At 43.1% G+C, this 20,928-nt stretch overlaps 3 protein-coding genes across 5 annotated transcripts; 2 read left to right on the top strand and 1 right to left on the bottom strand.

Moving 5' to 3' along the window:
* Positions 1-1,332: 1,332 nt before the first annotated feature.
* Positions 1,333-2,230, bottom strand: CNX7 (co-factor for nitrate, reductase and xanthine dehydrogenase 7). Its single transcript, XM_078577243.1, has 2 exons — positions 2,114-2,230; positions 1,333-1,816 (listed from the first exon to the last, which is right to left on the bottom strand). The coding sequence occupies exons 1-2, from the start codon at positions 2,133-2,135 to the stop codon at positions 1,488-1,490; spliced, it is 351 nt and encodes a 116-aa protein (XP_078433369.1). The 5' UTR covers positions 2,136-2,230; the 3' UTR covers positions 1,333-1,487.
* Positions 2,231-2,422: 192 nt separating this feature from the next.
* Positions 2,423-4,269, top strand: GRP23 (glutamine-rich protein 23). The gene has a single exon (XM_078577234.1). It carries the CDS (start codon positions 2,525-2,527, stop codon positions 4,220-4,222), a length of 1,698 nt encoding a protein of 565 aa, XP_078433360.1. The 5' UTR covers positions 2,423-2,524; the 3' UTR covers positions 4,223-4,269.
* A 6,577-nt stretch (positions 4,270-10,846) lies between these two features.
* On the top strand, positions 10,847-18,743 carry LOC144704716 (esterase/lipase/thioesterase family protein). Of its 3 annotated transcripts, none has more exons than XM_078577236.1 (14): positions 10,847-10,997; positions 11,582-11,666; positions 11,746-11,816; positions 12,121-12,235; positions 12,326-12,405; positions 13,014-13,098; positions 13,212-13,292; positions 13,464-13,558; positions 13,643-13,693; positions 13,801-13,881; positions 14,008-14,080; positions 14,634-14,711; positions 14,780-14,881; positions 18,558-18,743. In XM_078577236.1, exons 1-13 carry the CDS (start codon positions 10,894-10,896, stop codon positions 14,837-14,839), a joined length of 1,059 nt encoding a protein of 352 aa, XP_078433362.1. In that variant the 5' UTR covers positions 10,847-10,893; the 3' UTR covers positions 14,840-14,881; positions 18,558-18,743. The 3 variants fall into 3 exon arrangements, with proteins under 3 accessions (XP_078433362.1, XP_078433363.1, XP_078433361.1); XM_078577237.1 differs by lacking the exon at positions 18,558-18,743 and adding an exon at positions 15,277-16,014; XM_078577235.1 differs by lacking the exon at positions 18,558-18,743 and having other exon boundaries at positions 14,780-14,961.
* The last annotated feature ends 2,185 nt before the right edge of the window (positions 18,744-20,928 follow it).

Below are 20,928 nucleotides of genomic sequence, written 5' to 3'. Positions count from 1 at the left end.
TTCTTATTAGCGTTAGTATTATTATTATATTTTAATAAAGATAACTCAATTATTGAATTTAAACCTAAAGGCCAGTCCCTGTGGAGACGACCTTACTCACGCTATACATGAGTAAGTTTCTATACATTTTATAAATTTATTTGATTATAGGCAAATTAAAATTACAATGATCATTAAAATTAAACACCGCAATTCGCCCCCGTCAAGCACACCCGGCGGGAACTTATTCCGTTCGGCGCCGTATCGTCCTCGACCCCTCGGATGAGGCTCGGAGGGCCCAGCCTACCCACTAGATGACTCCGTCGATGACACGGAGGTCGGACTCCCGTGTTAGTTGGCACTTGCACGTACGACAATTAGACACTCAGGCATTTCATCGTAGTTTCTAACTGTTTAGTATCATTATCGGACGACATTCCGACCGTAGTCTGAATCAGGCCTCACTTAGGCACCGAGTCGATAACCTCGGTGACGACAAGACGATGTCCTAGACAACGTTCGGCATCAGAAATCCATCAGTTGTGTTCTTAGTGCCTTGGGCGTGTGGGAAGAAATATTTCTAATGATGGTTTCCCCAGCCTTACCGATGAGGACCCACATGTATGGACAGGGTATTAGTCTACGAAAAAAAACTAATACTACCCGTCCGTTCAACAGACACGAAGTCCTGATTAGACAATATTTTTCTCAAACGACCGAGAAAATAAAATACAACAAAAAAAACCATATTTATACCTCATTCAACTGTTGCTTGTAAGAGTGGGGTCTTGTGGGTAGACATGGTAGTTATGTTCTTTTTGTGCAAATTTGTGAGAATTTTTTGTTCCGTTCGGTTTTCCAAACAGAACAAAAACAAATTCGAACAGAAAATTTGTGCGAATGTGAGAATTGTGTTCGTTTTTGAAAAAAAAGAACAGAACAAAGAACAAGGCAAATTTTTGTTCGTTTAAAACACACAGAACAGAACAACCATATCTACTAATGGGTGTAACACTTTTAAAACTTTAAAACCTTGTAACTCAATCAATTTTATCATATTCACGAAAAAGCTCGTAAAGAAAAAAAGCCCAACATTTCCTTAAACAACAAGAAAAACAAAGGTAAAACCGAAGGCTTTCCTTATTTTTGGGAACTTCTATCCTCGGTGTAACAGGTTTATCGTTTTCGGATTCAGAAACAGCAATCGTTGTAGCTTTCGGCTGATCATGTTTGAATGTAAAAAAAAACACGATCGATTTATAGGGCCTGGCAGCTCTCTTTCTTACTCTCTATAGACGGATGTAAAAAAAGTTGAAAATGGATTCGTTCTAAGCGTGATCGATTTACCAGATCAGTTTGAATGAGGAATTTATTTACGAAATATTGTTCATAGAAGACACGGATCTGATTTGGAATTTTGATTTGAGAGGACTGAAAATCAATCTTGTTTTCGGACCGATGGCATGTTCAAACAGGTGGTGACTGAAAATTGTTGAAGCCGGAGTGGTTCAACCTCCGCTGATGGGAGGTATGATGGCCAGTTCGTCTTTGTTCTTGAGGATCGTTGATTCCGGCGCGTACTCTTCGTTCAGAGCTAGCACCACAGAGTTTTTGATCTCCTCCAGACTCGGAAACTCCTGGAAAATTTTGACCATGCAATCTCCGGTCGTGCTTCCGATCGGTATCCTCAGCTTCACGTCCGTCTGACCTGCGAGGTCTCGAGCCCTAGCGAAGAACAGAACCTTGATCTCTATTAAATCTTCGGCATTACCTTCGCTTAAATTTTCAGATCCGCGACTGTCGACTGCTCCAGAGCTCGCATCGGTCGAAGACATGCCTGTGAATTAAGCAAGATTTGGGGAAGATCATTGCCGCAATTTGGGAACAGCAGATCCAATGATCGAAGCGCGAATTCTAAAGCATTTTCGAGAACGAAAGACGCTAATAATCGAAGAAAAAAACAAGAGAAACAACTTTAAATATCCTCCAGAGAGAAAACTGCGCATCATCATCGTCGATAAGAAAGAAATCCAGCGGTCAACATACTCAAATCTTCAAATGTTAAACTCAAATCGATCTGCCAGAGGTAAATTACTTCACGAAAATCAAAAGTTCACAAGAGAGAACCGCAAACCTGCGACAGATATCTCAGCCATGAACGCCGTTGCAGTCGCGCAAGACCAGAATCTCAGCTATCATCCATCAGGCAGTTCCAGCGGAGGCTAAAATAGTCATTTCCTCCCCAGAAATTCAACTCAGCCCAAATCGGCCCATTTTACCCAAATTTTAAAAAAACAAATATATGAAATAACTTAAACCTTCCTTCTGTCCGTATAGTCATAAAAAAATAACTTAAATTAAAAAAAAAACATCAATACGAAATGACCAAAATAACCTTCTAGAAACACTCGAAAACTCTCCACAAGTTCTTACTTATTTCCCCCAAATTCATCGCGCTAGGGTTTAAGCCGTCCTCTTCCTCGCATCGGCGGCGATCGATCGAGACCTTCAATCGATTCCACCGGCCGACTGCAGAGCGAAGATCATGGCTTTCTACAGGAACATCCTCCTGCGAAGCCTCCGCAGCTTCGATCAAGCCTTCGGAGGAGCTTCACCGAGGTGCCCGATCTACGCCTCGGCGAGAACGTTCGCGTTTTCTTCAGCAGAGGAGGCGGCGGCGGAGCGGCGCCGGCGGAAGCGCCGCCTGAGGATCGAACCCCCGCTGTACGCCCTCCGGCGCGACCCCAACGCGCCGCGCCCGCCGCCCGACCCGAACGCGCCGCGCCTCCCCGACTCGACCTCGGCCCTGGTCGGCCCCCGCCTGAACCTCCACAACCGCGTCCAATCCCTGATCCGCGCCGGGGACCTCGACTCCGCCTCCTCCACCGCCCGCCACGCCGTCTTCTCCCGCACCCGGCCCACCGTCTTCACCTGCAACGCCGTCGTCGCCTCCATGTACCGCGCCGGCCGCTTCGACGACGCCGTCGCCCTCTTCCACTTCTTCTTCGAGCAGTCCAACATCGTCCCCAACGTCGTCTCCTACAACTTCCTCATCGTCACCCACTGCGACGCCCGCCGCGTCGACGCCGCCGTCGCCGTCTACCGCCGCGTGCTCGAGCACGCGCCGTTCTCGCCGTCTCCGATCACGTACCGGCACCTCACCAAGGGGCTCGTCGCCGCCGGCCGCATCGCCGAAGCCATGGAATTGCTCCGAGAGATGCTCCACCGAGGCCACGGCGCCGACTCCCTCGTGTACAACAACCTCATGGCGGGGTTCATCGAGCTGGGCAACATGGACAAGGCTCTCGAGCTCTTCGACGAGCTCAAGGAGAGGTGCCTCGTCTACGACGGCGTCGTCCACGCCACTCTCATGGAAGGGTACTTCAACCGGGGGATGGAGAAGGAGGCCATGGAGTGTTACCAGTCTCTCCTGGACCGGCAATTCAAGATGAATTCGGTCACCTGCAACACCCTCTTGGAAGTTCTCCTCAAGCGGGGCAAGCACAAGGAAGCAGACTCTCTGTTCGATCAAATGCTCTCTGCCCACAACCCCCCCAGCTTCCAGGCTATGAACACCGACACTTACACCATCATGGTGAACGAGTGCTTCAGGAGAGATGACCCGGTTGAAGCCCTCAACGTTTTCCACAGGACTGGGACTAAGCCTTGTACGATGGACGTGGCCTGCTTCAATAACATCATCGGCAAGCTCTCTGAGAGAGGGCTGATTAAAGAAGCCATGGCTTTATTTGAGGAGATGCCGGGGAAATCAGTGAACCCTGATGAAGCCACGTTTTGTTCTCTGATGGGTGCGTTCTTCAAGGAAGGGAAGGTGGAGGACGCGCTTGGGCTGTTTGATAAAATGATGTCTGCGGGGGAGTCTGCTCCCAAGGTTAGTGTCGTCTCCTTCAATATGGTTTTCCAGGAGCTTTGCAAGGTGGGTCGTGCTGGGGATGCGGTTGAGGTACTTGGGCGAATGAAGGAGAAGGGATTGAGGCCTGATCAGGTGAGTTATGGTGTTTTGATTGGAGGGCTTTGCTCAGAAGGGAGATTGGATCAAGCTCGGTGCTTGCTGGAGGAGATGACTGGAAACGGCGTTTCTTTCGGCAGTGCGCTGAAGGAGAGTGTTTTGCAGGCTTTTGATAAGAGTGGGCGGGTTGAGGAGGTGAGTAGGATTTTTGCTGAGAGAGTAGACTGTGGGGGAGCCCAGGTGCAGGCTCCTGCTGGGCAGTCTGTAGCTTGATGGATGAGTAGAAACACTTTAAATTGGATCGTCCGTTCGATTTCTTACACTGAATTGTTGGTAGAAGAGAGTGGAAGCAATCAGCATTGAGTTGGCTCGTCTGATATTAAATGTTGCCATTGAATAGTTTGTGACTCATCAATCGGTTTCTCAGTTGGGAGGCATGATAGAATTGAGTCTAAAAATAGTGCATGATAGAATGGTCTTGAAGCAGAGTGGTTCACCATCAAGTTAGATGATTGGGGAGTACGTACCTTCAACATTTAAAAAGACCCATCACAGAGTTTGTACACATTTTTTTATTTCTACACGTGTGTTCCCATACCTTTATGAACAATGCCTTAGGCCCAGACTTTATAGAATAACTATATTTGGGATATTATATTTACAATAACCCGTAATGCACGATTAATAATGAGCTAGCCCAATTTATAGGATACCACGGTGGCGCATTGAATTTCAAGAGAAATAATGAAATGGGCGGAGATTGTTTCATTAGCTTGAACTGAAAATTGCCAGAATGAACTTGAATAGCTGCAATGAAGAGTCCATTTGGGGAAATGGTTTTAGAAACTGGTGTTTGTTAAATTGCACTTCTTGCATTAATGGTGGCTCTCTTTCTAGGTTTCGTTGAGTGATCGGGTTCACATAAGAGGGTGAATAAGTAATCTCTATGTGTGAAACAACCTTTTACCTCATGTTTATGTAAATATTATATAGGGAGAGCTGAAATTTTACATTTGTTAATCCGAAGTGAATAACTACTGATTTTACCATGTATTGGGACTTGACGTAGGAGAATAAGAAGTAAATCTTAAGTGATAAGTATAAGATATTTCAAAAAAAAGAAGTAAAATATTTGAAATTCAGATTGCTGAAAAGTGAATTAGAAGAACTACCTTTTTACAAATAGATAATGATTCCAGATAAACTAATATTATTGAAATTGCATCAGTATTGATGTTTTGCTGGAAAGTTATTGCCCGTGATCATGAGCCATCTTCATGGACCGTTATTGATGTAGGTCCAAATTTATCAGATTCCATGCTCTTAGGATGTTTTGTGAGCATGATATGATATTTTTAAAGTCATAGTCTTCATCCTGAATATATGACAAATATGTTTCCACTTGAACGTTTAGTGCTTGCACCTGAATCTCTCTCTTCAATGGCATCAACATAACTGCTAGGTTTTTTTAATAGCGTGGAAGGTCATCCATTGGAATAACTGTGGTTTTTATGTGCTTGGACTTCTTGGGGCACTATCCAGATTGTGTGGCATTCTTTACAGGTTCACTATGGAAAATCCCATGCGTGGAAGGCGAGGAGACGCAGAATATTAAGCAACGTGACATTTAAAAAAAAACAAAAAATGAGGACGCTAACGAGGAGAGAGAAGGAAATCATGGGCTAAGATTGGCTCAACTTTAAACAGCCATAACTTTTGATCTAAAGTTCCAATTGATTGAAATTTTCGGCATTGCTCCGTCTTCCCCTCCTATTTCCATTCTCTCTGATCTATAAATAGAGACCTGGATTATTGTGAAATTCATCTTGAACTTGCTTCCCACTTGTGTGGGCTGATTGAAAGATAGTGAATTTTGAGATCCATCAAGTGTATTATTGGTGTCTTGGGTGTGTGGGAAGAAGCATTAGAGAATTGGGGGAGCTCACAGGCACTCGTAAATCACCGTGATCCTTGAGAAACGTAAGTATCTAACGTAAGTGTCCTCACCTTACGTTGTTTCTCTTTCGAGATCGCCGTTATCATAATTATGGTTTGTTATCATCTCTTCATTTATCATTTCACTTACTTACGTCCCCATTATCTCATCTCTATATTTACCATCATACCATCTACGCATTCGATCACTATCATATCCGTCACACCCTCTACTTTATTCTTGTAACACTTCACATAATTCTACTTATATTTCCTCAATATCATTATCTTGCTTATTCTATTCTCGTATTTATCATTCTCATACTGATAATCACTATAGTGAGAAAATTAAATCCTTAATCATCGTTCCCTGTGCAGACGATCTGTATTCATCACTGACTAATTATTCCAAGTATGGTTAAATATATTTTTATTGAATAATCTCAATTACCAACGACGAATTAAAACCCCTAAAATTGAGATTTTCACAAGGTAAGGTGGACATCACATATAGTGAAAGGATTTATCCATGGTTGCGAACATTTTTGGTCATTGAAGAGCAACTATAGTATGGGCGTATGTGCCCTTGCCATAGAAATCGAATAAAAAATAATTTATAAATATCCTGAATTACTTGGAATAAAGTCTCTCTAACTAAAGTCTATCTAGAAAAAAAAAATCACATTACAAGATAAGACACATATTATTTGCATTTTACTTCTTGATGGCGGAGTTTGGAAATGTTATTATGTAAGATGGCATACTTGATCATTTAAAGACATGGTGGGTCCCAATTGTTGTGATGACAGCACGCCATCGAGGATCGCCGACGACGTTGTCCGTGCTGCCGACCACCATCATCGGAAGCGGGGTGAAGAGATGCTCGATTATCTCGTCTTGATTTTCATTGTTTTTCTTAGTTCTGTCTCATGTTTTCTTTGCCATCGTCTTGTTTTCATCGCACTGTGATGCGGCTCGTGTCCGCATTTTCATCGTTGAGGGAAGGGACCTTCCCCGTCCCCTTTTCTTTTTTTATTTTTTTATTTTTTATTTTTTCCCCTTCTATGTGTAATGGGGGGCCCTTTATATAAGGGCCCCCTAATGGACCCGTCTCCCTTTTTTTGCTGATCCATTTAGGGGGCCAAACCTCTCCCCTATATAAAGGAAGAGGGGGGCACCCTAAAAAATCAGACCAAGGAAGACAAGAGTTGATTGTAGTCTATCTTTGGTCTCACCTTTAGAAAATACAAAAAAAAGGGAGAACAGGAAGAAAAAAAGAAGGAGAAGAGAGGAGAGAGGATGGGCGGAACGGAACGGGGTCGGGTTCACGCCCATTCCGTCCTGCCCGTGTGCCCGTTCTAGGGCTCCGTTTGGAGCCCTTGATGGCCGCCGCCGCGGGAGCGCTGCCTCGCGGTCGCCGTCGGGCTGCCCCAGACCAGCGCGCGCTGCTTGAAGCAGCGCCTACACCACTAGAGGCGGGCGCCTCTCCCAGCCGTGGGCACCACCGCTCATACGGGCGTCGGCCCCAATCGCAGGCGCTGCCGCAAGCTGCAGCCGCCGCCGCCAGAGGCGGGCATCCCGCCAGCAGCTGGCGTCGCCGCCCAGCACGCGCCAACGCCAACAGCAGGCGCTGTCGCAAGTAGCAAGTGCCGCCGCCAGCAGCGGACACCGCTGCAAGCAATGGCCACCGCCGCCAGCCACGGGCGCAGCCGCCAACAGCAGGCGCTCCCGCAAGTAGCACGTGTCGCCGCTAGCAACGGGCGCTGCCGCCAGCCGCGGGCGCCGCCGCCAGCAGCATACGCTGCCGCGACCAGCGGGCGCTGCCCCCAACAGCGGGCGCCATCGCAACCGCTGGACCGGTCTCAATCGCCGGAGGGGCCGTAGCCGTCCCAGCTAACCGGAGGCGCCCGGTGCCGCAACAGCCACCGGAGCAGCCGTAGCCGCTAGGGCGGCTGCAACCGTTGACGCCGAACGCCGCCACCGGGCACGCCGTTGCCCTGCGCCACCACCTCACTGGGCATCGCCACCAGACACCTCCACCGCGCCCTACGCCCCCACCGATCATCGCCGACCCGCAACGCCTCGACGGACGACGCCCCAGGGCGCCATTCCTCGGTACCCCAAAGAGGTCGTCGACCCGAGCGCAGGACGTCCTCAACAAATCTTCCGCCGACCTTTACGAATAGCTCCGGTGCTTCTTCGCGTGTCAAGCCGCCGTGATCTCTCCGACGACTCTCCGCCCCACCCACTCCAAATCGCCACTCACCGTCAACGACACTGCACTATGAGCCACCGCCGACGAGGTACACCGTCATCTCCCGTCGCTTGTTTATTTACCGCTTGCAGTATATCCTCCTCTTGACTCCACTACGCTCGGGCTAAGTAGGTGAGAGAGGACGAATCGAGAGAACTACGGTCAACTAAGTGTCTTACCGGTACGGACGAGTATGTCCGTTACGTGTGAGCCCTACGAATAGATTTCGTTCGGCCGTAGACGCCTTCGTCTCTCCGACGAGGTTCGAGAGGCCACCGTCACCCCACCCGGCGACCCGTCCAATCTTGGAGCTCGGCGCTTCCCTCGAGTTAGAGGGTGCACGTACGACACGTAGGGCATTCAATGCATCGTAGTTACATCGACCCGTTAGAGTTTTGATCCGTCGGACGACGACACTGCCGCAGTCTGATACCATCATCACTTATCGGCACCAAACCATCATATTCGGTGTCGACCGGACGACGTCCCCGACGACGTCCGGCATCATGTTGTCTTCTTAAGTTCATGCAGCTACAATGGTGAAAGCTGGAATTGTCATGACCACAGTTTTGGGTTGAAATGTTAAATCAATTATATAATACTTATACTTATTTATTCCAAAATTTTCAGGTTACAAAAATCTATTTAACCTAAAAATGATGTTCTAAAAATGGATGTGCAACTTTTTTTGAATGTTCTGCAAAATTCACTGCATTTTTAATTGTTATATTGATACATTTGAGTTTAAATATGCTGAAAAATGACTGGGTTGATGTCAACATCCTGCCTATGTTAAGAAGTAAAGTAGCACCCTTGCCATTATTTATAGCTTTTAACTTAGCGGTCATCTGGAATTTTAGTGCCTTGGAAGTTTCCTTATGTTCGCATCGTCAATTTTACATTGGCAAAAGCATGATGATTGTATTTTCATTTTGTGTAAGATCAACCCTGTGGAAGAAGGGCAAAGATTTTGCCTTGAGTTATCTATTGAGAAGGTAATGGGCTATTAACCAGCCTATTCGTTTGTCTAGAACAGTAACTGTTTGCTTCACTTTGAATTAAGCTGACTGTTGGAGCTGACACTTTGAACAGCATAAGGGTTGTCGGGATATTCATTTTTGCGGCCCTGTGGAATATTCATTTTCTGTGGGGATTATCTATCAATTCAAAACCTTACCTGTTCTTTTATGTTGATCTGTTTATATTAATCCCGACTTTTTCGTGCCTAATCTCACCCAGTTTACAGTGCTGAACTTAAATAACGCTGCATGGATGTATAGTTCCAGATCGTCCGGGATGTGGACAATGGACGGGACGGGGTCCTACGTCCCAATTTTTAGAGTTTTGTCTAAATCGTCCCGTCTCATTTTTTCGCCCACGTCTCATCGCCTCCCGTCTGATGCCGTCTCGTCCAATAAATTCTAGTTCCGTCCGAGGTCCTCCACAAAACAGGGCGTGCGTCAGCATTGGACCACTCGAAATTGACACGTGGCGCAGTGCGTGCGTCGACCAGCTGGACCTGTCAGACTCAAACTATACTCTGACAAGACGCAGAAACCGTTCCGTCCCCTATCCACGGCCCCATCAATCGTCCGAAGTCCTGGTTGGGACGATTTTTTCGTCCACGGACGAAATTACCGTCCCGTCCGTGTCCGTGCACAATGTATGGACGGGCTTCCGGATAAAAAATGTAGCTTTCATATTAGAGATGAATTCTAAGGGTTAATATCACGGTACAGCCCAAACCAGGTCGAAAGTCTGCGATCTAACCTTAGCTCTTTTTTGGTACGGTATATCCAAAACTCATTAAATCGTCTGCGATATATCCTGGTGATGACGTGGAGTCCATCGTGGCTGCCAGGTGGATCTCCGGCCAGATTTTGACCTGGCGGAACCCACCTGGCAGCCACGCTGGATTCCACGTCATCACCGGGATATGTCGACCTGCCAAGGGTTTTCCGATAAGAGAGAGGCATTCTAGAGAGAGAGCGGCCTAGAGAGAGAGAGAGAAGGAGAGAGAGGTTCTAGAGAGAAAGAGAGGTGTTCTAGAGAGAGAGGCATTTTGTAGAGAGAGAAGGGAGAGAGACCCGGTGAAGTCCGGCGGAATGCCTCTCTCTAGAACACCTCTCTTTCTAGAGAGGAGAGAGAGGTCGGGTCTCTCTAGAGCGCCTCTCTCTCCCTTTCTCTCTCTACAAAATGCCTCTCTCTCTAGAACACCTCTCTTTCTAGAGAGAGAGAGAGGTCGGGTCTCTCTAGAGCGCCTCTCTCTCTCCCTTTCTCTCTCTACAAAACACCTCTCTCTATAACACCTCTCTTTCTCTCTCTAGAACCTCTCTCTCTCTAGGCCGCCTCTCTCTCTCTAGAATGCCCCTCTCTCTCTTATCGGAAAACCCTTGGCAGGTTGACATATCCCGGTGATGACGTGGAATCCAGCGTGGCTGCCACGTGGATTCCGCCAGGTCAAAATCTGGCCGGAGATCCACCTGGCAGCCACGATGGACTCCACGTCATCACCAGGATATATCGCATACGACTTAATGAGTTTGGGATATACTTTCAACCTGGTTTGGGCTGGTTTGGGCTGATGGATCGCAGACTTTCGACCTAGTTTGGGCTGTACCGTGATATTAACCCTTCTAAGAAAGAGTGGACATGCAATATATATATTTATATGTAGTAATATAAATATAAATATACGGACGTATCCCGATTCCTACTACGTCTTATTTGTTCTTCCCCAGGCAGGTATCTTCGAATGATGGAGCCTTCCGGGCTTAGATCTGTGTCAGAGGTGATTGCAGAGGACGGCGATGGAATCGAGTCGGCTTCCTCGTCGGGGCTTCCCCGGCCGGCTGTTCAGTAAGAGTCGGAACTCCGTTGTTTGTGCTCCGATTGTAGAGTTTGTGCGTTTAAATCCTGGTTTCGACGTTTGAAATTTCGTCTGCGTGATCCGGAGTTGATCCGAAAATCTGGTAGGCTCGAAATCTGATCTCGTTCTTTAATCGAGGTTAAAAACTAATTTAACGTCGGATATTTTTTTTGTACGTATCGATCTTTCTACCGTGATCTTTCGCCGTTGTCTGACGCCCTAACTGATGGATCAGTCGTCTGTAATCTTTCTCACTCGGAATCGCGATTCTTTTCCGCTTCGACTTCTTATTATTCGTTATAAAATGTGCGATAATCAATTACATGAATAACGGTGTGCGTCCAAATCTCCCACAAATGTTGAAATATGGCTTCATGTCTGGGATCCAATGAAGAGATGATCGAGGTAGATTCTTCAATGAAGATGAATGTTCAGAAGTATCTTTTCTCCTTGCTTGAATCAGTATAATTGTGTTGTTTTCTTTCTCTGGTCGTAAGCCAGATGTACTTAAGTTTTTTCGAGTTTGAACGAAGTTTTTTCGAGTTATCTGAACATATATTTGTACGAATTTCAGGAATCGGCTTCAAAAGTTTGCTCCTCTTGATGGGTTGGGTTATTTCGATGAAGAAGCCGACGTCGCAATTCCAGGAAAAAACGATGTGGGTGGTTCCCATCTTGCAAACACTTGATAAAATATCGATATAGGTGTCTGATGCGTTTGCTCTTCTTCAACATCAGGTTTTTCATGTATATAAAGCTGGGAGTGAAGGTCCTGTTGTTTTCTGCCTACATGGGGGTGGCTATTCTGGGTAATTTTCCTCTTTAATTATTTTCCCATGTCTGGACCGTATTCCTTACCCCTGATAATGTTTAGCCGTAATTCGCGTGGATGTTAAATTATATAATCTTCAAGTAAAATATATGCTGAAACTTGTACTCGGTCACCATTAGAAATCAGTTTTGGTTCTAAAGCTCAAGTCTCCTGCCGGTTGTAATGAAGTGATTGCTTTCATTATAAATACGACTACTCTGTATGCTCTGGGTGAATTTTACCACTATAGTTTCACTAATTTTGTTTTCTTGGGGTTTATTTAACTTTTTGCTGATTTTTAGGTTGTCTTTTGCATTGTCGGCAAGTAAGATTAAGAAGAGTGCTCGTGTAGTTGCGATGGACCTTAGAGGGCACGGGAAGACTACCACAGACGATGAACTGGACTTATCTATTGAGGTAGAGGCATTTGGCGCTTTATTTCAATTTTTGGATCCTTCTTTTTTTCTGTTCTGGCCGATAATGAAACTTAACTTGCACGATATGCAGACCTTGTGCGATGATGTTCTGGCCGTCTTGACAACAATGTATGGAGCAACCCCTCCCGCGATTGTGCTTGTCGGCCACAGGTTTTCTTCACTGCCCATTAGATTCAATTATTACAAAACATTTTTACACTAGGCCCTCGTTTGACTGCTCTTTTTAGCTCAAAATCTGAAAGAAAATTATCATTTTCCTTCCGTTTATGTACTGCTAGCCTTGGGCCTTTTATGTTTTTCTTTCTCTCTCTCTCTCTCTCTCTCTCTCTCTCTCGCTCTCTCTCTCTTTCTCGCTCTCTCTCTCTCTCTGCCTGTCTGTCTCTCTCCCTCTGCCTGTCTGTCTCTCTCCCTCTGCCTGTCTGTCTCTCTTTCCTCTCCTATTTTTGTTCTAGTCTGCACAATTCTGCATCATTAAGAGGAAGAAAAGGCTAACTGATCAGTACCTGAAATTTTTTCAATGGTCATGACCATATCGACATAAGCTCACAGAATAAAATTCATATATAGAGTCAAAAGAATGAAACATAACTACACTCGTCTTTTTGAAACTCCACAGATTTAAATTTTAAGATAAATTCTCGTTTGCTGGGTGGACAAAATTAAAGATATTGCACTTGACTTCGTGAAACTTCAAAGATTAATTAAAGATTAATTCTTTTTTTAATTTTTATATTCTTTTTTCACTGTACCCACTACAGCATGGGAGGCTCAGTGGCCGTTCATGTGGCTGCGAAAAAGACATTGCAGAATATTCATGGTCTAATCGTCGTTGATGTTGTGGAGGTTTGGTATTTTCTCCTGATAATTTTGCTGACGTACAATTTTTGCGTTCACTTGTAATACTCATTTCCTTTCTCTATTGATATCATGTTTCTCTCTTTCTCTCTCTCTCCAAGGGAACAGCCATGGCATCCCTAGTCCATATGCAGAAGATCCTGGCCGCACGAATGCAACACTTCCCCACCATCGAGAAAGCGGTGCGTTGAACACTCTCTGTGCTGCTCATTCATCTACAGTAAAAATAATCCAGAATATTCTCAATAATCTGTAATCTTCTAGAAAATTCTAGAATCATGTCTTTCTGGAAACTTTTAGAACAACTTGAGGATCTTTACTCTCACAAATTCCTTAAAAGCTGCCATTTTCAGGTGGAGTGGAGCATAAAGGGAGGTTCTCTGAGAAACCCAGAATCCGCCCGCGTGTCCGTGCCTTCAACACTGAAGTACAACGATTCCAAGAAATGGTAAAGGATCCAGGCGTTGACTTGCTTCTTCTGCGTTCTTAAGTATTTTATGAAGGACCCGGATGGAAACCCTTTTTCCTGTAGTTACACTTATCGAACACCCCTTGAAGAAACTGAGAGATACTGGCGAAGATGGTTAGTTACTGCCGTTGACTCCTCGTTTTTTAACTGATTTCCAGATGCCGAAGAGTATAATATATATTTTTACTTATTATTTTCAATGTTTGACTCTTTTGACCCAGGTATGAGGGCCTCTCCGAGAAGTTTCTCTCTTGTCCAGCGCCCAAGCTGTTGCTGCTCGCAGGGACAGACAGGCTGGACAGGTTGGCGTTCTCCTCTGAGAATGGAGTTTTACTTCGGACTTTTAAGGAGAAAAAGAAATTTATTAACAATTATCAGTTGACAAAAAGAAATCACAAGAATTAAACTTATGTTCGAACTCTTCGCAGGTCCCTCACTATCGGCCAGATGCAGGGCAAGTTCCAGACTGTCGTCGTTCGTGGCAGTGGCCATGCTATCCAGGTCTTCTCTCTCTACCTCACTATTTGTCAGTTTCTCTACCTCACTATTTGTCTCTATTTTGTGAGTCAACCTGCATTAATTGCGACAAAAAGGACTTTATTTTCCTTCTTGGTCCACATCATTGTCTTTCCGCATGCATTTTTTTGCGCAAAAAAGTGGCATTTTCTAATTAAGCCCCATCACCCTTCCACTTCTTACCTATGTTTGTGTCTGTCTCCTTCCATCTCTCTCTCTAGCTGTCTGCCTCTCTATCTTGTCTTTCTTTCTCTATTTTCTTGATGTATCATCCGTCGCCCTCTTATCTGCGTTTCTCTCTCTACATTTATGTTTTTATCTCTCTCTCTGGCACCCTATTTTTCTATCACAACTCTCTCTGTCTCTTATGTTCTCCCTCTGTAGCTTTTTCAAGCACATGTTATTTTTTTCTTTCTCTGGCTACCTATCAGAATTTGCCTCTCCTACTTCTCTAATACCCACACAGAGTCGCTCCTCTTTCTTTCTTTACACCGGCCATAGTTATTGTCACTTGTTATTTGTGGGCATAATACCGCAGGAGGATGCGCCCGAAGAATTTGCATCTATCGTGCTGAATTTCATCTCTCGGAATCGCATAGGTCCACATGGCGTTGAGGTTTGTTTGCCCTCCTCTCTCTAAGCGTTTACTTTTTCTTGATTTTATTGTTGTCTTTTTACTTTCAGATACCTGCCATTTCTCAGCGCTTTTCTTTCTCCCCTTCCTCTTCCCGCCCCGGCATATGACATGGACTCAAGAAGTCAGCTCTTATCAGCAGACTCAACAGTGTAAGATCATGGGCCTTTTTTTATTGGGCCAGAAAAGCCTTTGAATTATTAGGTCAACATGGTTTCGGTTTCACATGAAACCTAATTGGCCTGACTAATTCAACTAGTGCAATCGTCATACTGTTAATGGGCTTTGACTAAATGTTGGCCCATTCCATCGTACAAAGTGAGAGTGCTGTCCTACCCTTCCCTATAGGATTCTTCACGACAATTAGGGTTGGGTGGATGGTTCCAGTTAACCTGTCCTTTTGATCAGGTTGGCTTGGTCAAATGCAAGGCATAGAGGGTGTGGGATTCTCCTGTTAGATTAATTTCTCATTATCCAATATGGAATTGCATATTATTAAGCTATCATTTAAGGATCCCAATTAAAGTGATTCATTTATGTCATTTAGGTTAGGAGGGTGATCAAAGAAGATTAAGTTTGCCTCATCTTGGTGGTATTCATTAAGATATACTAAAGAGCACTAAGTTTACATATTTCCATATGGGTTGTTGACGATTCTCCTGAGCATCCCATTATTGAGAAAGACTCAAGGTTGTCATCTTGTGCTGATCCAAAAGGCCATCCCTCTAGAAAGTTTCGCTTACATGTTCAGGACAGGAAGGAACGAGGTATGCTCATGTTCTTCCATGATACATTTGTTATTCAGAACAAGCAAAACCTCTCCGATTCACCTCCAATGAATGCAAGGTGATGACAGTTACCCTTGACCCTTATGATCCACTACAATCATGACATTTTGCGAGTGCAGGTAAGCTTCCATTTTCTTTGTCACCTATTCTTAAAAAACCTAGGACGCCACAGACAAGCTTGATGGATCTCAGATAGTGAATCTCTTTCAATCAGCTCACAAATATAGGAAGCAAGTTTAAGTATGATTTTTGCAAACATCCACTTTCTAATTCTTAGATCAAAGGCTATGGATAGAAAGGGGGGATAATGATAATGCTTGAGCTCAATCAACTTTCTAAATCGTTAGACATCAAGCTTTGAAGTTGGGTCATTAGTTGTTGAATTCATTGGATATTCTCTCTCCACATCAAGACCACTATTGCTTCATCATTTTCTGTTAACAATTTTTGAATATTTGTTATTTAATGATTGGTATATTTTTCTACGTCTTCTACTACATGCGTCCTTGAAAGTGATACATGGGATAAGAGACAAATAAAGTTTTATTTAGTTATTTATAGTGTGACGTGGCAACGTGTTGCGACATGTTACATCAGCTCCTATTTTGTGGCATTAGAAGAAATAATAATGCAATTCATTCATATCAGAGGAGAGAATAATTTACAATCATTGCGTCATGGGAGAAAATATTATAGGTTCTGGTTAATCTGATTTAATTTGAGACTAATTTTGATTATTCCATTTCCATCTACTGTCAAATTTAGGCTAGTAGGTTTTTAGCATCCTTAGTGTCTCCATGCAAATAGTTATGGGATCTGCCATAACAATTGTATGACAGGGAGCATATACAACTATTACATCTAAATGATATCTTTTTCAAATTTCCTACAATAGGAAATATTAGGATACATTTTTAAGAAAACACATTCATCATATTCAGATCCCATCTTAATTTACTTATCATGCACATATCAATGGACTTCAATATAAGCATCAAACTTGTGTAATAATGAATATGATTCTTAACTATGAATGGTAAACAATGCGGAATGTTAAATTAGCTGGCTGTTATAGATTCATATCTTGTTCTCCTAAACTTCTAACAAGGTACTACATACATATACGATGTATGAATTGTCCTCAACAACTAAAGTACAACTGAATCAATTAGATGATTGAAAGATAGGCTAATACACCAAACAAGTGATTTCCCCTTCCAAGAGAAACATAACCACACATATCGAAGCAAGTCGGTTGCAGGTTGGCCCTAGCTGCCTGTTATTTTGATCATCAGCTTTAGCTTAGATCCATATTATCATTTATCTTACATCATTACGCCTTTGTCATCCTACCACCATCCCATTTATTTTCTTTCACCAAATCTCTGCATATATATTTATCTTCTTCTCTCATTATAGTCACTCCCTTCTTGGCCTCACTCAATATAATCTTGCTCATTGGCTATATCTTATCTCCAACAATTTATGCTAATCATCTTACTCAGCCCGAGAGATGGTCCATTTGTGCAACCGAATCGCTTTTGTGTGATTGTGTGGTGCAGTACAAAAATCGCACCGCACGTCGCACATTCGCACCGTGCACCGCACAGACCTCTGTGCGGTGCGATTGTGCAAAATTTTCACAACCATCTCACTCTCCTTTGATTTCTCTCCCCTCTTCCTCTCTCTCTCTCTCTCTCTCTCGCTCTCTGTTGCTCTTTCCTTTGCTTTCTCTCCCTTCTTCCTCTCTCTCACTCTCCTTTGATTTCTCTTCCCTCTTCCTCTCTCTCACTCCCTGTCTTTTTCTTTTGCTTTCCCTCCCCTCTTCGTCTCTCTCCCGCTCTCCTTTGAAGAAGACGCTCCCAAGCACAAGGTACTTTTCAAGGTAGTTCTTGGTCTCTCATTCTATGTGTATTTATCCATCTATCTATCGATCTTGATTCTTCCTCGAGAAAGACTTTTGCTGGATTCAGAATTTCAGATTTGTGGGTTCTTCAGATATCTCCTCTCTCATAAATCTCTATCCATCTATCTATCTCTCTTGGTTCTTCAAAGTTCAGATATCTCCTCTCCGCTCTCTTATTTATGTATATATATCTCTCTATTCGTATATCTATGTGTCATCTCTCTTCTATCTCGCTCTATCTGTCCCTGCAATCTATGTATTTATTCTATAGATTCTCCCTCTGGGAGAGATCTCATCTCCCCAATCTCTATCTAACTCTCTTGGTTCCCCTTCAGTAACATATCAATCTATCTGTGTACTTATGTATATGCATCTCTCTCTCTCTCTCTGTCTATCCGTTTATCTATATGTTCCCTCTCGTCTTTCTCGGTTTATCTATCTCTGTAATTTATCCATCCATCTATTGATCTCTCTATCTATCTATATGTTCTATTAAATCTTCCTCAGATTAATTCTCCCCTCTCTCATATCTCTATGTATCTATCTCTTCACCCTCTATCCATCTATCTCTCATGGTTCTTGAGATATATCTTCTCCTCTCCCTTACTTATGTATCTCTCTCTCAATCTATCCTTTTATCTAATGTGTACCCTCTCTTCTTTCTCAGTCTATATATTGCTGTAATCTATCCATGTCATATGATCATAATATCCAGAAATATAGATAATTTCATAATTATGATATTGACCGAGCAATTCGAGTTCATGAACATGTTTATTTGTCCAAGGACATCGATGCCAATGTTCATAGCGTTGTAAAAACTCTATCCTTGTCAACCTAGTTACACACTTAAAAAATATTTTACTATGATGTCGGAGTCATTTTCAGAAAAGCTTAAAAATTCAAAGTCAAACTTAAAATGCATCAATGTGTATTTTCCTCTCGATATGATTTTGTTCAATATTTTCTGATAATGACTCTTTTTTATCCAGTTTTATAAATGCTTATGGCTCTAAGGACGCGCTTTGAGTTCATCATTTCAATATATTATGAATCAAATGTTTGCAGGCGTAACAAATGAATCAAATGTTCGTCGTACAAACTTAAAGTTAATTGTTTTCTTCTTGTTCGCAGGTGTTGACCACAATAATAAAAGCGAGTAGTATATATCATCAGTTCCACGATTATCAGTTATGCATTCCGATTGTGGTTGGCTTGATTGTGCAGTGCACCCTCTTGCGAGATATTGGATATAACTATTTTTAATTTTTTTCTGTTTTTATGAATGCTTATGGCTACATGTCCACATTTTGGAATCGTCATTTGATTATTTCAGTTTGAAATTAAATTACACACCCACACACAGAGATATATATATATATATATCTATATGTGTGCGTGTGTGTGTTTAAATTTCTTGTTGATTTCATTAGTTTAAAAATAATATGAATGTCTAATTTCATTCAAATTATGATTATTTTTCCCTACCTCTTGTATAAAATATGATTAAAATAGTAGTTTTCTGTTCACCATCCCCTTTATGAGCTTGTGATGTCATGAATTTATTTTTCTTTTCACCATCCACATTATGATCCTGTGAATTGTAGGATGGAAGTTGGTATGTCTTTGCATGTACTTAATACTCCAGAAATTTCTACAGAAGATGAATCACATCACAAAAGGCCAAACACCAAACACAAAAAAAACTGGCCTTAATGCATATGATGCACTAAGGCACTACACATATTTGGGTGAAAAAAAATTCAAATACAACTTGTGTGGTCTCATTGTAGACCGTAACAAGTATCAAAACAGTACTCCATTGTGGAAGCATATGGAAAAGTTCCACCGCAAAACATTTCAAACTTTGAAACAAAGACAAGTCGAGTTAGAAAAGAGAGGATAGTGGATAATTTTTTGACACCGAGAATAGTAAGAAACAGTATTATACCGAGTGTACAATGGAGAAGACCAAAGAAGAGCTGGTGGGCTTATGTCTTTATGATTTGCAGGGGCTATTGTTAGGAAGAAGTACTTCATACGAATTCTCTATTACATTGCTCAAGAAGAAATATCAGTCCTGTATGTTAGGGCTATCAAGGCGAAAGTGTTTTCTCTCTACCAAGATATGAAGAAGAGCATTGGAAGAAGATTGGCCGATGTTGCACGAGTGTCATTAACACATGACGCATGGACTTCAGAAAACAATATTGCATTCTTAGGTGTGACTGTGCATTGGGTGGACTCTGAGTTGAAGTTGTGTGAGCGTGTTCCGGGCATACGCTAATTGAAGGGTCCCACACTAGTGAAAACATGAGTGCACGCATCCTTGAAATCCTATAGGAGTTTGACTTGAAGAGAAAGGTAGGGGTTACTTCATTAAATAGGGCATCACTGATTTTTTCTCTGTTCCATTATATTGATGATGCAATTTTACGCAGGTTTGTGCGCTGACCACATACAACGCATCAAATAATAGAAAGATGATGAGTATTCTGGACGAACATCTGAAGTTAGTAAACCCTCAATTCAGTGCAAGTAGACACGTGCTTTGAGTTGTGCACATGATAAACCTTGTGGTCCAAGCAGGGATGAGGTCACTGCTTGTAATAGAGGCATCATCAGAGACACTAATTAGAGATGAGGACGATATGGTTGTTATGAATGATACATTACAAAGCAACACACTTGCTACATTCAATACGTCAATACTAGGTGATGTCGTACTCCAGCTCTGAGAGATAATCACAGAAATACAGGGTTCAACACAACGTGAAGAATGCTATGCACCGTTATGAAAACAGTTTGTACTACTTGATCATAGAAAGGTTCCCTTGGACTGCCCAACAAAATGGAATTCTACATACACCATGCAAGTAGCTGTTGTCGAGAAAACGGATGTTATAGAGATCATTGCGCTGAACATTTTAAAGAAACAAGTGTTATGTGATGAGGAATGGGCAATGATTAAGAAGTTCAGAGGTATGTTACAGCCCCTTCAATTGGTTACTGTAGTCGCATGCTAATTAAAGACGCCCACAAAAAATGAGGTCATTGTTATCATAAGAGTAATAACAAGACACCTGTATGGTGTCATGAGTGGTATCAGAGAGGGAAGGATGTTATGAGTCAATAGTGTTATATCCATCGAACAACGGACATCATTGTACAAGGCTTGTGAGGCGATGAAGACCAAGATGAACAGATATGCATCAGTCTTCACTCTCAACCAGGCCTTCACCCTTGTTGCCCTTGTTGATCCCTCCATGAAGCTACAGTTACTTGACTGCGACCAATGGGATGAAACAATTGCATATGTGCAAAGCTTATTGCATTCCCCCGAGTTTGCCAATGATGGAAGCGTAATTTGTTCAGATTCTTCTAGATGTTTTCGATCGGAGTGGACATCTACAATTTTATTTAGTGAAGCACTAGATGAGTTGTTACCAGACAGTGAGCACACACCAACCATTAGTCTAGGGCACGAGTTAGATATGTACATGAG

Source organism: Wolffia australiana, chromosome 6, assembly GCF_029677425.1.
Source record: "Wolffia australiana isolate 7733 chromosome 6, ASM2967742v1".
Lineage (NCBI taxonomy): Eukaryota > Viridiplantae > Streptophyta > Magnoliopsida > Alismatales > Araceae > Wolffia > Wolffia australiana.
This window is presented reverse-complemented; position numbering and strand designations above follow the sequence as displayed.

Coding starts and splice junctions, on each gene's coding strand:
- CNX7 (XM_078577243.1), bottom strand. CDS start 2,135: ATGGCTGAGATATCTGTCGCAG. Junction 1,817..2,113: donor GGCTGAGATATCTGTCGCAG/GTTTGCGGTTCT, acceptor CTTAATTCACAG/GCATGTCTTCGACCGATGCG.
- GRP23 (XM_078577234.1), top strand. CDS start 2,525: ATGGCTTTCTACAGGAACATCCTCCTGCGAAGCCTCCGCAGCTTCGAT.
- LOC144704716 (XM_078577236.1), top strand. CDS start 10,894: ATGATGGAGCCTTCCGGGCTTAGATCTGTGTCAGAGGTGATTGCAGAG. Junction 11,667..11,745: donor CAATTCCAGGAAAAAACGAT/GTGGGTGGTTCC, acceptor CTTCAACATCAG/GTTTTTCATGTATATAAAGC. Junction 13,099..13,211: donor TCGTCGTTGATGTTGTGGAG/GTTTGGTATTTT, acceptor TCTCTCTCCAAG/GGAACAGCCATGGCATCCCT.